The 14,611-nt window shown below is 46.6% G+C and overlaps 2 protein-coding genes across 7 annotated transcripts in view; one reads left to right on the top strand and one right to left on the bottom strand.

Annotated features, from left to right (window-relative positions):
* Nucleotides 1-4,081, top strand: part of LOC310754048 (P2R1A-PPP2R2A-interacting phosphatase regulator 1-like) — a 36,849-nt gene extending 32,768 nt beyond the window's left edge. For 3 of the 5 annotated variants that reach the window (XR_014543563.1, XM_083595497.1, XM_083595495.1), the window contains one exon: nucleotides 3,757-4,081. Coding sequence is in view for 2 of the 5 variants with exons in the window: in XM_083595497.1 (XP_083451623.1) it covers nucleotide 3,757 (1 nt within the window). In the remaining 3 variants the exon portion in view is untranslated. Of the gene's footprint in view, nucleotides 1-877; nucleotides 3,713-3,756 lie in introns of those variants that run through there. The other 2 variants (XR_014543564.1, XR_014543565.1) reach the window with 2 other exon arrangements.
* Nucleotides 96-11,403, bottom strand: MOSPD1 (motile sperm domain containing 1). Of its 2 annotated transcripts, none has more exons than XM_083595503.1 (6): nucleotides 11,209-11,403; nucleotides 8,382-8,646; nucleotides 7,956-8,031; nucleotides 5,630-5,847; nucleotides 1,422-1,583; nucleotides 96-589 (listed from the first exon to the last, which is right to left on the bottom strand). In XM_083595503.1, exons 2-6 carry the CDS (start codon nucleotides 8,533-8,535, stop codon nucleotides 558-560), a joined length of 642 nt encoding a protein of 213 aa, XP_083451629.1. In that variant the 5' UTR covers nucleotides 8,536-8,646; nucleotides 11,209-11,403; the 3' UTR covers nucleotides 96-557. The 2 variants fall into 2 exon arrangements, with proteins under 2 accessions (XP_083451629.1, XP_083451630.1); XM_083595504.1 differs by lacking the exon at nucleotides 11,209-11,403 and adding an exon at nucleotides 9,880-10,076.
* Between the last annotated feature and the right edge of the window lie 3,208 nt (nucleotides 11,404-14,611).

Genomic DNA, 14,611 nt, shown 5'->3' with positions numbered 1-14,611 from the left:
CTGGGCAGAGCCTTAGTTTGCCTACCCATGCTCTGGGCACCCCCCCCCCCCGCTTTCCTAAACCGGAGTCTCCAAAAATAAACGGAAAAATACGGCAGCTTCCACCATCGGGCAAGCGGCTTTCAATTCCGCCATCCAGGCGTTTTTATCTGTATTTAAATTTGCAATACTTACAGGCAAATGAACACTGCAGATAGAACTGCCGGCTCCTATGGCGGTCAAACACTGAAGTTGACATGAATTTAAAAACATGCAATTTAAAAAGAAAGCACAAATGAGATTTTTGCACGGTAGACGTAGGTAGAAAAGCTTCTTTCGATTCCTTTTCCTTCAACCATTTCATCAGTCAAAAAGCACCTCCGAGCGCGTGAGTCTTTCCGGTGAAAACGGAGTTAAAACTTTGCTTTCAAAAAAAGAAAAGAAAAAAAAGAGAGCGATGCAAATCGCCAGATGATTTTTGCACCCAAATGGAGGTCAGAGGCCCACGTTCAGGATGCGGATTTAAAAGGCAGTAAAAAAATAGGAGAAAAAAGATGGACATCCAATTGTGTTATCGCTCATGTTCTCAGGATGACCATAGTGATGAGACCTGCAAGAATCAGAAGAAAAAAGCCAGTTATTTCGGCTTAACTTGAGAAATAACCCACACCAAGAGTTTTGTTAGGTGGGGCGCACGAGCATGAAAGCTTGTTCACCTGGAGCACGTTTGTGAATATTTGTGAAACGTGGTTTACATATACACAACTTATCTTACATACACAACTCATCTCTCTACAAATGCCGAAATGTCAGAGAGCTCAAATTTATTTTCAGTTGCAATCAGTTAAATCACTAGTCAGTAAGACTTGGTTTGAATCTTTTTTTTTTTCCCTTACAGAAAGGTTTGGCCTTGCTGGCATCCTCCTAATATTGACAAGCAGAGGAAGGTTTCCTTTTTGGAATCGTAAATTTTCAGAGTAGTTTTTACAGTCCTATCAAAAATGACTGATTTGGTTCTACTATAAGAAATACATTGACAGATAAGGATGAAATGATGGTGAGGTTTAATAAGTTGACTGTTTCCATTTGGACAGCTTTTCTGCTGTACTTGATTGGAAAGAGAAAAAGAATTGTAGTCTCAAAACATTTGGAGGGCCGAGGTTGAGGAAGCCTGCTTTGGACTATAATGTAACCTAAACAGAAAACTATAGAAAGATTCTTCCTCCAAAGGCATTTTATTTCCAAAATCCGATTTAAATAAAAAAATCCTATTTTAAAAAACTTGCTTTTAAAAAACATTGATCCACCCTGGTTGCAATTTGCTGACATGGCCCTCACGCAGTGACTCGATTATAGGGTTGTTTTTTATGTTTCTTTACACGTTTTCATTTTTACACTCGGCCCCAAATCCTATTTCGAAATGACGACAAAAAGATGCGTACCTAATACGTAAGCCGCTACTAACTTTTGATTCACACTTAAGTGGAGGTAGAGAGGCACAAGGGAACCCCCTTCTCCCAGCGTGGGAAGCATGAGAGCCGCAATGCACACGATTCCGAGGAACACGGTGAGCAAACTCGGCCCCGATGAGGCAATTCTGTTTTCTGGAAAAAGGAAAAGGCATTTGACACTATGGAAAGGGGCAATTTCTTTCCTTTCCTTTCTCTCCCCCCCCCTTTATTGAATTTAGTAAGTAACAAAACATTTTTAAAAAATCTTTATTATATTGCAAAGTAAATACATCAAAACAAAACCATACATAAAGAATATCATCCAATAAAACAGAAAGAAAAAATAAAGAAAAAGAAAAAATGCAAAGAAAAGTAGACAGAAAAGAAGAATAAAGTATCATATTTCATTACAATAAACACTGATTTACAAAATAATAATAGACTTCTATCACTCTCACAGCACTTCCTTTCACCTTTCATATTTTATCTGTATTTCAGTATTATTTTCATCTGAACATATAAATGTGTATATATGTATATTTCCCCTTTTCCATTCACCAGGTCATTCTAGACACAGCCAAATTTTTACATTTGAACCTTGTCTTTCTAAGTAGTCATTCAAGCAATTCCATTCCTCCTGGACTGTATTCATTGGCTTTAGTCTTATTATATCCGTCCATTTGGCCAGTTCCAAATATTCACATAATTTATATAGCCACTCCTCTTTGGTCAGTACCTGGTTACCCTTCCAGTACTTAGCCACTAGAATTCTTGCCGCTGATGTTGCATACAGAAAAAATTGAGTTTTTTCTTTTAGAATATCACTGTTCAATATTCCCAAAAGATATGTTTCTGGTCTTTTACTTTGTGAAGTTCTTAGTAACTTTTTTATTTATTCATGGATCATGTCCCAGATCTTTCTGAACATGTCTACCACATACGGTAGAAGGTTCCAATCTGCTTTGTGCATCTCCCAACACTTATTACTAAGCGATCTGTTCATTTTAGCCAATCTCTCCAGTGCTAAATACCACCTATGGTGCATTTTCAGGTAATTTTCTCTTATTAAATAACATGCTGTAAAATTTATATTTTTTGCCCACAGTTTTTTGAATGGTATAACATAGGCATGTCCAACTGGTAAATCTGAAAGCATCTGAAGGCAGCCCTGTTTAGGGAAGTTTTTAATATTTAATGCTATGTTGTTTTTAACACTTGATAGACTGGGGAAACTTAGCCAGATGGGTGGGCTATAAATTAATCATCATCATCATCATCATCACTGGCTCCCCCCCAAAGAAGCTCAAGAACTTTGGCTTCCCTAAAGGCTTCCCTAAAAAAAGCTCAACAACTTAGACCTGAACCGGGGTAGATCACTGCTAGTTTTTAACTTTGTGAGTAGATCACAGTCTTGGCCACCCTAACAAAAAGTTCAAATGAGATCCACTTCATTCCTAAACATTTCATTTCACCAAACATTCTTGCTTTTATTGACATTGGGCTTCCCATCAAATCCACCCAGCCAGAATGGCTAGGACTTCAGAGATTGGCAACCCTTTTCAGCAGGGGGCCGGTCCACTGTCCCTCAGACCTTGTGGAGGGCTGGACTAGTTGAGGGGGGAAATGAACGAATTTCTATGCCCCACAATCACCCAGAGATGCATTTTCAATAAAAGGACACATTCTACTCATGTCAAAACACGATTCCCGGATGGTCCACCGACTGGATTGAGAAAGCGATTGGGCTGGATCCGGCTCCTGGACCTTAGTTTGCCTACCCATGGGCTAGGTTCGACCTCCAATGGGGGAAAACAGTGTTCCTCTGAATACCAATTGCCAAAAACCACCAGCGGGGAGAGGGATGCTCAGGTTCAGCTTTTGAGCTTCCAATGAGGTGCAGGGGCCAGCAAATTTTTTTTTGCTGCAGGCTTGTCCAATGTCCCTCAGACTTTGGGGCGGGCCAGAGAACCAGCACCAGGGAGGGTGGGAGCTGGAAGAAGAGGCGAGGTGGGCAAGTAGTCCTCCTCCCCATCCCCCACGCTTACCCTCCCAGGGGCTGCCGCCACTTCTCATGAGTAGGCAGGGCGGCGGGGGAAAGATGAGCGGTGCGAAAGGGCTGGCTCCAGAGAGGGATTGCTGAAAATGGTGCTCAGCCAGCTCCCTTCCTCACCCAGGCAGGGCAGGGAGAAGCCAGGAGGTAAGACTTGATTTAAAACACACACACACACACACACACACATTACAGAAAAGTTCATCCTCTTCATATTGACAAGCAGAGGAAGGTTTCCTTTTTTTCCGAACCATAAAATCCTTTTTTTCCTTACAGAAAGGTTCAACCTTGCTGGCATCCTCTTCATATTGACAAGCAGAGGAAGGTTAAGCTTGTAAGGTGACTTGATGTTACACCGTAATCATACTATCAAAGAAGTAATTGCAGTGATAAATAATACGTAATGGGAATGAGAACTTAAAAGGACTCTCAAGGTGACAAGTGCTGGTGGAGGGGAGTCAAATGGGTGTGCTCCTCCATCTTTTCTTTCTTTCTCACCTTTTCCCTTTACTGTCTTTGGTTTTGGGGGGTGAAGTGTGTGTACCTGTTTGTTTGTTTGTTTCTTTGTAAATATTCTCAAATAAAACATTAAAAAGTCAAATGGGTGTAGTCCTTTCTTTCTCACCCTTTCCCTTTACTCTTTTTGGTTTTTGGGGTTAAGTGCAGGCTTCCTCAGCCTTTTCCCTTCCAAATGTTTTGAGACTACAATTCCATCATCCCTGACCACTGGTCCTGCTAGCTAGGGGTGATGAGAGTTGTAGGCCAAAAACATCTGGAGGGCTGAGGTGGAGGAAGCCTAGTTTAAAGGTGAAAACCAGCCCCTGAAACCTGACCCTGTGCTCCACTGGGAGCCAGTGCGGCTGGCACAGCGCTGGGTGGACATGGTCCCGCAGCGGGGACACTGCGAGGAACCTCGCCAAGGCGTTCTCTGCCCGCTGGGGTTTCTGGGTGAGCTTTGAGGGCGACCCTGCGTAGAGCGAGTTACAATAATCAAGCCTGGGGGTGACCATCGCATGGGTCACTGTGGCGAGGTCAGGACAAGGGAGGTAAGGGACCAGCTGCTTAATATGGCAGATCTGGGGAAATGCCTCCATATTGTCTGCTTGTAAATATGCTTAAATAAATAAGAAATAAGAAAGGACAACTGGAAATTATTTATGTGTGAAACAACAGCAGCAAGGATTCTATTAGCCCCAGCTCGGAAGACGGAAGAAAGCCAAGAAAGTACAACGGCAAGAGAAAGTCATGGAATATGCAGAATTAGCAAAATGAACAGATAAATTACATGAGAGGGACAACAAAGACTTTAAAAGAGAATGGGAACCATTTATGATATATATGAAGAGACAACAAGGAGAGTTGGACTCATTGGCAGGGTTTGAGTAAACATTCACAAATGCATATAACAAGGGTAGGCAACCTAAGGCCCGAGGGCCAGATGCAGCCCAATGGCCTTCTCAATCCGGTGGACTGGGACTAGGAATCGGCATGTTTTGACATGAGTAGAATGTGTCCTTTTATTTAAAACGCATCTCTGGATTATTTGTGGGGCATAGGAATTCGTTCTCCCCCCCCTCAAAAAATCTAGTCCAGCCCCCCACAAGGTCTGAGGGACAGTGGACCAGCCTGCCATGAAAAAAACTTGCCAGCCCCTGCCATGGGTAGGCAAACTACAGCCCAGGGGCCGGATCTGGCCCAATTGCCTTCTGGCGGTCCGGGAACCAGCATGTTTTTACATGAGTAGAATGTGCCCTTTTATTTAAAATGCATCTCTGGCCCCCTGCTGAAAGTTTGCTGACCCCTGGTATATAATACAGTGGTACCTCTGGTTAAGAACTTAATTCGTTCTGGAGATCCATTCTTAACCTGAAACTGTTCTTAACCTGAGGTACCACTTTAGCTAATGGAGCCTCCTGCTGCCGCTGCATGGTTTCTCTTCTCCTGAAGCAAAGTTCTTAATCCAAGGTACTATTTCTGGGTTGGCGGAGTCTGTAACCTGAAGCGTATGTAACCCAAGGTACCACTGTAGTAGTAGTAGTAGTAGTAGTAGTAGTAGTAGTAGTAGTAGTAATAATAATAATAATAATAAATAGAGAAAGAGGCAGGTTTATAGCTCCAAAAAGCAATGGTGTTCCAACCATCCAACTACCTGGCTGGCACAAAGCCTGCTCGAAAAAGACGCTCTCTGCCAGATGCGCTGTGATCCTCTTCTCCTCCTCTTCCTTCGGATCTTTCGCTGCTGGAAGCAGAGTGGCGATGACCTCTTTCCTCCCCAGCGCTTTCCTCTGGCTCTGCTCGGAGACCTGGAGCCGAAACTTGTCGATCACGCCATAGTGGCAAGGTCGGACATCTCTGTGACGGATCACGCTGTAATGGGAGGAGGACGTGAATGGCCACATTTCCTTTTTTAACACATTATTGCTCTTTTTTTGTTTTAATATAATGTTTATTAAATTTTCTTTTTTTTTTATAACAAGCATCCCCAACCTGCGGCTCCCCAGATGTTTTGGCCTACAGCTCACATGATCCCTAGCTAACAGGACCAGTGGCCAGGGATGATGGGAATTGCAGTCCAAAACATCTGGAGGGCCAAAGGTTGGGGATGCCTGCTTTATAACAAACAACCAAATAAAATTTCTTCATCACATATATCTTTGCTCAAATTGAGCTTTGACTTTCTCCCGTTCTCCTCCCTGACTACCATATGCAATCACTTTTATCTCCGCATTTCTAAATCACCCTATTTACCTTATCTCAGGCTTCCTCGACCTTGGCCCTCCAGATGTTTTCAGACTACAATTCCCATCATCCCTGACCACTGGTCCTGCTAGCTAGGGATCATGGGAGTTGTAGGCCAAAAACATATGGAGGGCCAAGGCTGAGGAAGCCTGTCATCTCCATACTAAATAGACTTGCTTCTAATATTTATAAACAGCTCATTATTTATATATGCACAACAAGTCGTCATAATCATTTCTATTAGTACCTTGGTTTGTGAACAACCTAGCTTACGACAGTTTTGAATGACGATCGATTCAAATCCAGACGTGCACGTCCCGGTTTGTGAACCTTTTTCGGGTTACAACCCGTGGTTTTTTATTACAAACAATTTTTTTGGTTGGCGAACACATTTTTTGGACAATGACCCATTTTTGGAGGCCCCATTGGCAAAAGCGTGCCTTGGGTTACGACCAGTTTCAGTTTACGAAGGGACCTCCGGAACAGATGATGGTCATAAACCAGGCATAGGCAACCTAGGCCCTCCAGCTGTTTTGGGACTACAACTCCCATGATGCCTAACTCACAGGATGAGTGGTCAGGGATGATGGGAATTGTAGTCCCAAAGCAGCTGGAGTGCCAAGGTTGCCTATGCCTGTCGTAAACTAAGGTACCACTGTAAAGCTATCGGTGATCACAAAAGATACATACAGTTTCAATTATGGGGTTTCGTCACAAACCTATGACTACCCATCCTCTCCATGTTTTTTCCCTTTCTCATAAGCGTGTTGTATCATTTTATTTCTGCGATGTTTTATAAAAACTTTCTTTCCTAGATCAATATTGTATTCCTTTATACCATGGGTAGGCAAACTAAGGCCCAGGGGCTGGATCCGGCCCGATCGCCTTCTCAATCTGGCCCACGGACTGTCCAGGAATCATGAGTAGAATACGCCCTTTTATTTAAAATGCATCTCTGGGTTGTTTGTGGGGAATAGGAATTCATTCATCCCCCCCCATCTAGTCCGGCCCCCCACAAGGTCCGAGGGACAGTGGATCGGTCCCCTGCTGACCACGTCCACCCAGTGCTATGCCAGCCACACTGGTCCCCGGAGCACAGGGTCAGGTCCTGTCGGACTAATTGCAGTCGTTCACAGTCGCCCACAGGTTGACCATACCCATGGAGTCCTACTACCCTTTGGGGAAAAACCCCGCCCCACCCTCCCACTATCTATCAGGGTCTGGTTAATAATAATAAATAATAAACTTTTATTTGTATCCCGCCCTCCCCGTCCGAACCTGGGCTCAGGGAGGCTAACACCAAATATGTAACACTGGAATAAAATCAAGCAATAACGAAATTACCTCCTGAAAACAAGTCAGGATCAAATTCAAATCCAATTAGATGGCTTTCCGCAGGATTAGGGTTGGGAACAGTAAACGCTCATCAGGCCCAACTGTTTGCGCTGCTCTTATATGGGCCTGTGAGAACGCTGGGAGGCCTCTTTCATACTAGACTTTGGTTTCTGTGTATCTGAAGAAGGGCACATGCCGACGTAAAGCTTAGACCCAGAACAAACTGAGTTGGTCTCTAAGGTGCCACTGGACAATTTTTTAATTTTTTGATTTCCCCACCCTGAGATGGCTTGATGAGGGTGGACTATACATCTAATAAATTAACGAATGGCCTCTGGAAGGCAGCTTAGTGGTTGCTATTCATTACAAAGCAACAAACCAAAAACCAGCTTTTTACTCACATGTCAACACAGCACTGAGGCTTCACCGCGCCAGCTGCATCGACCACGACATATTTATTTGGGGTTGTGCAAAGAACTGAAAGAAAAGAAAAGGGGCCGTCATCCAATGTCAGCCAATCGCAAGGAAAACTGGCACAGAAGCGAAGCTCAACATCGGGAACGACCGAACTCCAGCCCTCCAGCTGTTTTGGGATTATAATTCCCACCATCCCTGACCGCTGGTCCTGTTAGCTAGGGGTGATGGGAGTTGTTGTCCCAAAACAGCTGGAAGGCCAAGTTGGGCCATGCCTTATCCGGACTCCCAAGTTCTTGTAACCCACCCACGGACCTTCAGGCAAAAGGCAGGTCAGAAAACAAATAAAAGGAAGTTGAGACAATCCCTCCTCCCCAAGCAAACCCTTAAATAGAATTGTACCTGAGACGCACCTTTGAATTTTAAGGCAAATTCATAGGGGTTATAGAGAGTCAACACCTGTTTATGGGTCGACTGGTCGTCCGCATAAAATATAAGCTCCGTGGGGAATAGGAAGACAGGAAGGTTTCCTTCCACTAACTCTGGCTGCCTTTTTTGCTGCTGCATTGGCTCCGAGTCGTCCTCGCCACTGCGCCTTCTGCTCGCCCGAAGGCTTTGTCTCGTCTCGTCACAGCAATTTAGGAATCCGAAAGCATTATGGCAAACCTATAGGGAAACCTATAAAAACACAAGACAGCATCAAACATTAAGAAACATCCTGAAACAGGGCTGCCTTCGGATGCCTTTTAAAAGTCAGATAGTTGTTCATTTCTTTGACATCTGATGGGAGGGCGTTCCACAGGGTGGGCACCACCACCGAGAAGGCCCTCTGCCTGGTTCCCTGTAACCTCACTTCTCGCAGCAAGGGAACTGCCACTCTGGCAGGTAGGGTCTCATCTATCTATCTATCATCTATCTATCTATCATCTATCTATCATCATCTATATCTATCATCTATCTATCTATCATCTATCTAATCTATCTATCATCTATTTATCCATCTTATATCTAACTGTCAATCATCTTTCTATCTACCTATCTATGCCAGTGCCGGATTTAAGGCCCTCGGGCTTTCAGGGTCCACACAGTCACTTTGAATTGTGCCCGGAAATGTCCCGGGAGCCTATGCAGGTCTTTCAGGGTTATGCAGTCTCTGCAGTCCCAGTCTCCAGTCTGGCTGCCGCATTCTGGATTAGTTGTAGTTTCCAGGTCATCTTCAAAGGCAGCCCCACATAGAGCGCATGGCAATAGTCCAAGCAGGAGATAACCAGAGCATGTTCTGCTCTGGGCAGGGAGGGTCTCATCCCGCATACCAGATGAAGCTGCCCTGGACACAGAACGGACCTGCACCTCCATGGGTCCAAAATGACCCCCAGGCTACGCAGCTGGTCCTTCAGGGGCACAGTTGCCCCATTCAGGACCAGGGAATCCCCCACACCAACCCGACCCCTGTCCCCCAAGAACAGTACTTCTGTCTTTTCAGGATTCAACCAAAATCCGTTAGCTGCCATACATCCTCCAACCGCCTCCAGGCACTCACACAGGACCTTCACTAGTTCTGATTTAAAAGAGAGGTAGAGCTGGCTATCATCCACATATTGATGGACGCCCAGCCCAAACAGCTGAAGGGCCAACTTGGGCCATGCCTGAGCTAGAGCAGTGGTGGCCAAACTGCGCCCTTCAGCTGTTTTGGGACTACAATTCCCACCATCCCTGACCACTGGTCCTGTTAGGGGTCATGGGAATTGTAGGCCAAAAGCTTTTATGCATCTATGAGATCCCACAGCAGCTATTCACAATAGCCATGCCAATTAATCCTGAAAATTGCAAGCCTGCCACATTTGCGAATCACGTCATTGTTATCGGAAAAAGCAGGGGTGGCCAACTCCCGAGAGACTGTGATCTACTCACACAATTCAAAACTGGCAAAACTTGAACTAGCCCAGACGACAGCGTCAATTAGAATGCAATCAAAACAAGAATTAGTGGGATGGGAATTGTAGTCTCAAAACATCTGGAGGGCCGAGGTTGAGGAAGCCTGGCCAAGGAGCTTAACGAAGCACGTTCCTCCAGATGTGTTTCAGGCACACCAAGCAGCGAAGAGAAATCCAAAGAAATGAATGGGAGACAAACCGAACGGAATATTGTAGACGAGGAGACATGATTCCGGCCCTCTCCAATCTAGCTTGCACCCTTGACAAAACGCTACCAAGTCACATTAGTGTTTACAGCGGCAGGGGTATCTTGTACCGATTGGCCGGAACAGCAGACAAAAAATGAGGGGGGGGGACACACAAGCAGAGTCCAACCTTCTGATCCATACGTGCTCTCTCTGAGGATACGGCCCCTGCTGCTGCTGAAGCCCCCTCTAGGTGAGGGGCTGCCGTGGCCAACCGTGGCATTCTTTTTAACAGAGCTACCAGACCCCTTGCACTGCCAGCAGGCATGGCCAAACTTAGCCAGTGGCCAAGGATAATGGGAGTTGCAGTCCCCAAACAGCTGGAGGGCCGAGTTGGGCCATGCCTTAAATTTGGCCCTACAACTCTTTTGGGGACTACAACTCCCATCATCCCTAGCCAACAGGACCAGTGGTCAGGGATGATGGAAATTGTAGTCCAGGACAGTAGAACAAGGACACCGCTGCTGTTCTCTCTCGCAACAGACTTCATCCCTTTCTGGCCCAGGCATGGCCCAACTTGGCCCTCCAGCTGTTTTTTGGATTCCAAATCCCATCATCCCTAGCCCCAGTGGCCAGGGATGATGGGCACTGTAGTCCCCAAACAGCTACGGCGGTCATCTCTGACGCAATTCTGCCAAAGGCACGACGACGACCCCCCCTCAAAACAGCCAGGCCCTCCTCGCCCTCAGCGATGGTCATCTACTTTTTCGAGAGCCATTTCCCCCAGGAAGCCCCCACCCAGGCCAGAGACCCCCGATCGCCCCCTCCCCGCCGAGGGGCGGGGGGCGCGCGAACGCTCAGGCTGAGGCGAGCCGCCGCCCCACCGGAGCCGCAGAGGAGCGCAGCCCCTTCCCCTCAAGCCCGAAGAGGCCCGCTTTTGTTTCGGGCTCGGGTCGCCTCGCAGCTGTTTGGGGACTACAACTCCCATCATCCCCAGCTACCAGTAGCCAGCGGTGAGAGATGATGGGAGTTGTAGTCCCCAAACAGGCCCCTCGCCGGGAATGAGATCCCTGAGGACCCTCCTGGGCGACGACGGACCCTCGCTCCCTGCCGTCTCTCACCCCTCGGACCCGCCTCCGCCTCCGGGTTCTTTCGGTCACCAGCCGCCGCCGCCGCCGAGGAAGCACCGCCTCTTCGCCTCTCTCCCTCGCCTCAGCGGACGGGCCCGCCCATTTCCCCGCCCCTCTCGCGTCACCAGGCGCTAGGGCTGCCGGGAACGTGAAGTGGAAAGCGGGAAAAGGGCGACAGAGGCGCGAGAGGCGGCGCTTCTTCTCGACGTCCTTGGGAGGCAGGGGGAGGGGTGGTGGTGGGAGCTTCTACGCGTGCGCAGAGAGGAGGGCTCGCTCGGGCCCGCCCCTCGTCGCTTGCTGCTCACGGGACCAGTGATCAGGGACGATGGGCATTGTAGTCCCCGAACAGCTGGAGGACCCGCTTCCCTCAGGGCTGCCACCATTCCACCCTAATTCGTTATCGGAACGAATTGCTGCTGTTGCCGTTTGTAAACTACAATGCCCATCACCCCGACCGCTGTGAGCTAGGGATGATGGGAGTTGTAGTCCCAAAACAGCTGGAGGGCCTCGCCAGGTTCAACATGCTGCCATCTGCCTTATTGCAGGGCAGATTCGCGGGTAATCCATAATACACAGAAGGAGTCTGCCCCTGCGGCTTGATGGAGGTAGAAACTGTCTCTCATGTCTTGTTACGCTCGGCATTTATCACCCCTGCTATCCAAATGGGTCCGAACTTCAATGTCTAAAACTCCTGGTAGAGGACAAGGATCCAGAGATCACGCTCAGGGTGGCCAAATTCCGTGCGACTGCCATAAAACTTAGGGAACAAGCTGTGCTACCAAAATGATTAAGCTCTTAAATGACAATTTTAGGTTATATTTTAGTGAAATATTATTATTTAGTGAATTATTATTATTATTATTATTATTATTATTATTATTTCTACCCCACCCATCTGGCTAACTTTCCCCAGCCACCATGGGCGGCTTCCAGCAAAATATTAAAATACAACAGTGTGTCAAACATTAAAAGCTTCTCTAAACAGGGCTGCCTTCAGATGTCTTCTAAAAGCCAGAGAGTTGGTTCTTTCTTTGACATTTGATGGGAGGGTGTTCCACAGTGGGGGCTCCACCACTGAGAAGGCCCTGTGCCTGGTTCCCTGTAACCTCACTTCTCACAGAGGGAACCGCCAGAAGGCCCTAGGAGCTGGACCTCAGTGTCTGAGCTGAACGATGGGGTTGGAGATGCTCCTTCAGGTATACAGGATGGGGCCGTTTAGGGCTTTCAGGCTAGGCACCAACACTTTGAATTGTGCTTGGAAACGTACTGGGAGCCAATGTGGTCTCAGCAACCACTCCCAGTCACAAGTCTAGCTGCCGCATTCTGGATTAATTGTAGTTTCCAAGTCCCCTTCAAAGACAGCCCCACATAGAGCGCATTGCAGTAGTCCAAGCGGGAGATAACTAGAGCATGCACCACTCTGGTGAGACAGTCTGAGGGCAGGGAGGGTCTCATCCTGTGTACCAGATGGAGCTGCCCTGGACACAGAATGGACCTGCGCCTCCTTGGACAGCTGCGAGCCTAGAATGACTCCCAGGCTGCACACCTGGTCCTTCAGGGGCACAGTTACCCCATTCAGGACCAGGGAGCCCCCCACACCCACCTGTCCCCCCAAAACAGTACCCCCCCCACCCACCTGCCCTCTGTCCCCTCGACAGGCGCGACCAAGGCAGTTTCAGTCCCATGGTGAGGCCTGGATCACAACTGGAAGGGATCCAAATTGTCCGCTTCTTCCAAGTTAAGATTTAACTTATATGTTTTTAACTACTGCTATATCCGTATTGTCCCTGTTAGACCCAATTGCCATTCAATGTATCCCTCTTGTGTTTTTATGATTTTCCTGAGATTGTAAGTGAGCCAGAACTGGTCTGTGATTGTAATAATAAATTCATTCACTGAAGGGCCAAGTTGGGCCATGCCTGCAGAGGGTTTTGATTCTTGCCATGTTTTGAGCCACTTTGAGTACGTATTTTTCCGTGTATAAGACTAGGTTTCCCCCCTGAAATATATTCAGAGTCGCAAAGTGATTTCATGCTCTTTATTCAGCTCATAGTGGTGAGGAGGAATGAATGAAAGTCCCCTCAAAGTATCTGCTTTATATACATTATTTACACAATGGGCTACACATGATTGGCTAATTCTGAATTCTACTGTAAGCCAATCAGGTTGTGGATTCACTTATATCTGGAGCATGATTGGGTGGTTTCTGCCAACCAATCATACTGCTGCATTGTTCTAGGACCAATCATACTGCTGCATTCTGAATCCTATTGTTCTAGGACCAATCAGACTGCTGCAATTTGGATCCTATTGTTCTAGGACCAATCAGACTGCTGCAGTTTGGATCCTATTCAACTCAGTACATAACACCCCCTAAAAAATAATGTCCAAAATTGGAGGCGTCTTATACACGGGGGGCATCTCCCCCCATTTTCTTAAATCAGAGTCCCCCCAAATAAGGGGTGTCTTATACATGGGGGCGTCTTATAGACAGAAAAATGTGGTATATATATGTATGGGAAAGCAGATTGCAATGTGAATAAAAAAGTCATCCGCCTGTCTTGTAAGACGAAGGAAGAGTGCGCTGCCTTTGGGAGTAAAGTCAAACCCTTGCAGGCATTGCCCAACTTGGCCCTCCAGCTCTTGTGGGACTACAACTTCCATCATCCCTAGCTCATGGGACCAGTGGTACAATAAACTACAATACAATAAAATGGCAGCAAATGTCAGTGTAACGCACAAGGCTACAACGAAGGAAGTGAGGGAAGGTATTCAGGACTGACAATTTATTGCAGTTTATTCAGCTCATAACAATCGTCCCCTCTTTGGTGGTTTGTTTTCTAATAACACTAGTAAATTAAGCACGAGAGCCCGTACAGCAGAGTTTGAGCAGAACGGCAAATATCAATCCTTTGGAAATGAACTTGGTCCCGTTTAGGATAGGGACATCCAACTCCCAATAGACTGTGATCTACTCACTGTGAAAAAACAGTTTTTTTGGGAAGCCAAGGTGGTTGAGCTTTTTTTTAGGGAGCAAATGAGTGAATGGAACTGAATGATTGGAACTGAATATATGAATGAATGAAACTGAGTGAGCATTGCGATATACACAAAACACAATCAAAATTTGATTATATAAAACAAAGTGGAGGGTCTTGAATCCCAGTCCGATAGTGGAACTTAATCTGATGGCCCACTTTTTTGCTAGGAAGCCAAAGTTGCTGAGCTTTTTTAGGAAAGCCAAAGTTCTTGAGTTTTTTTTAGGAATGGCAAAGTTATTGAGCTTTTTTGTGGGGAGGGGGAGTAGATCACTGAAGGGTCAGAGATCTACCAGTAGATCATGATCGGCCTGTTGGACATGCCTGTTTTAGGAAATGTGGGGTGTGTGCTGCTC

This window comes from Podarcis filfolensis, assembly GCF_964270895.1.
Source record: "Podarcis filfolensis genome assembly, chromosome: Z".
Taxonomy (NCBI): Eukaryota; Metazoa; Chordata; class Lepidosauria; order Squamata; family Lacertidae; genus Podarcis; species Podarcis filfolensis.
The sequence above is the reverse complement of the archived record's forward strand: the minus strand, read 5'-3'. Positions and strand labels throughout refer to the sequence as shown.

Coding starts and splice junctions, on each gene's coding strand:
- MOSPD1 (XM_083595503.1), bottom strand. CDS start 8,535: ATGCAGCAGCAAAAAAGGCAGCCAGAGTTAGTGGAAGGAAACCTTCCT. Junction 8,032..8,381: donor ATTTGCCTTAAAATTCAAAG/GTGCGTCTCAGG, acceptor CTTTTCTTTCAG/TTCTTTGCACAACCCCAAAT. Junction 1,584..5,629: donor GCAGGCTTTGTGCCAGCCAG/GTAGTTGGATGG, acceptor TCCTTTTTCCAG/AAAACAGAATTGCCTCATCG.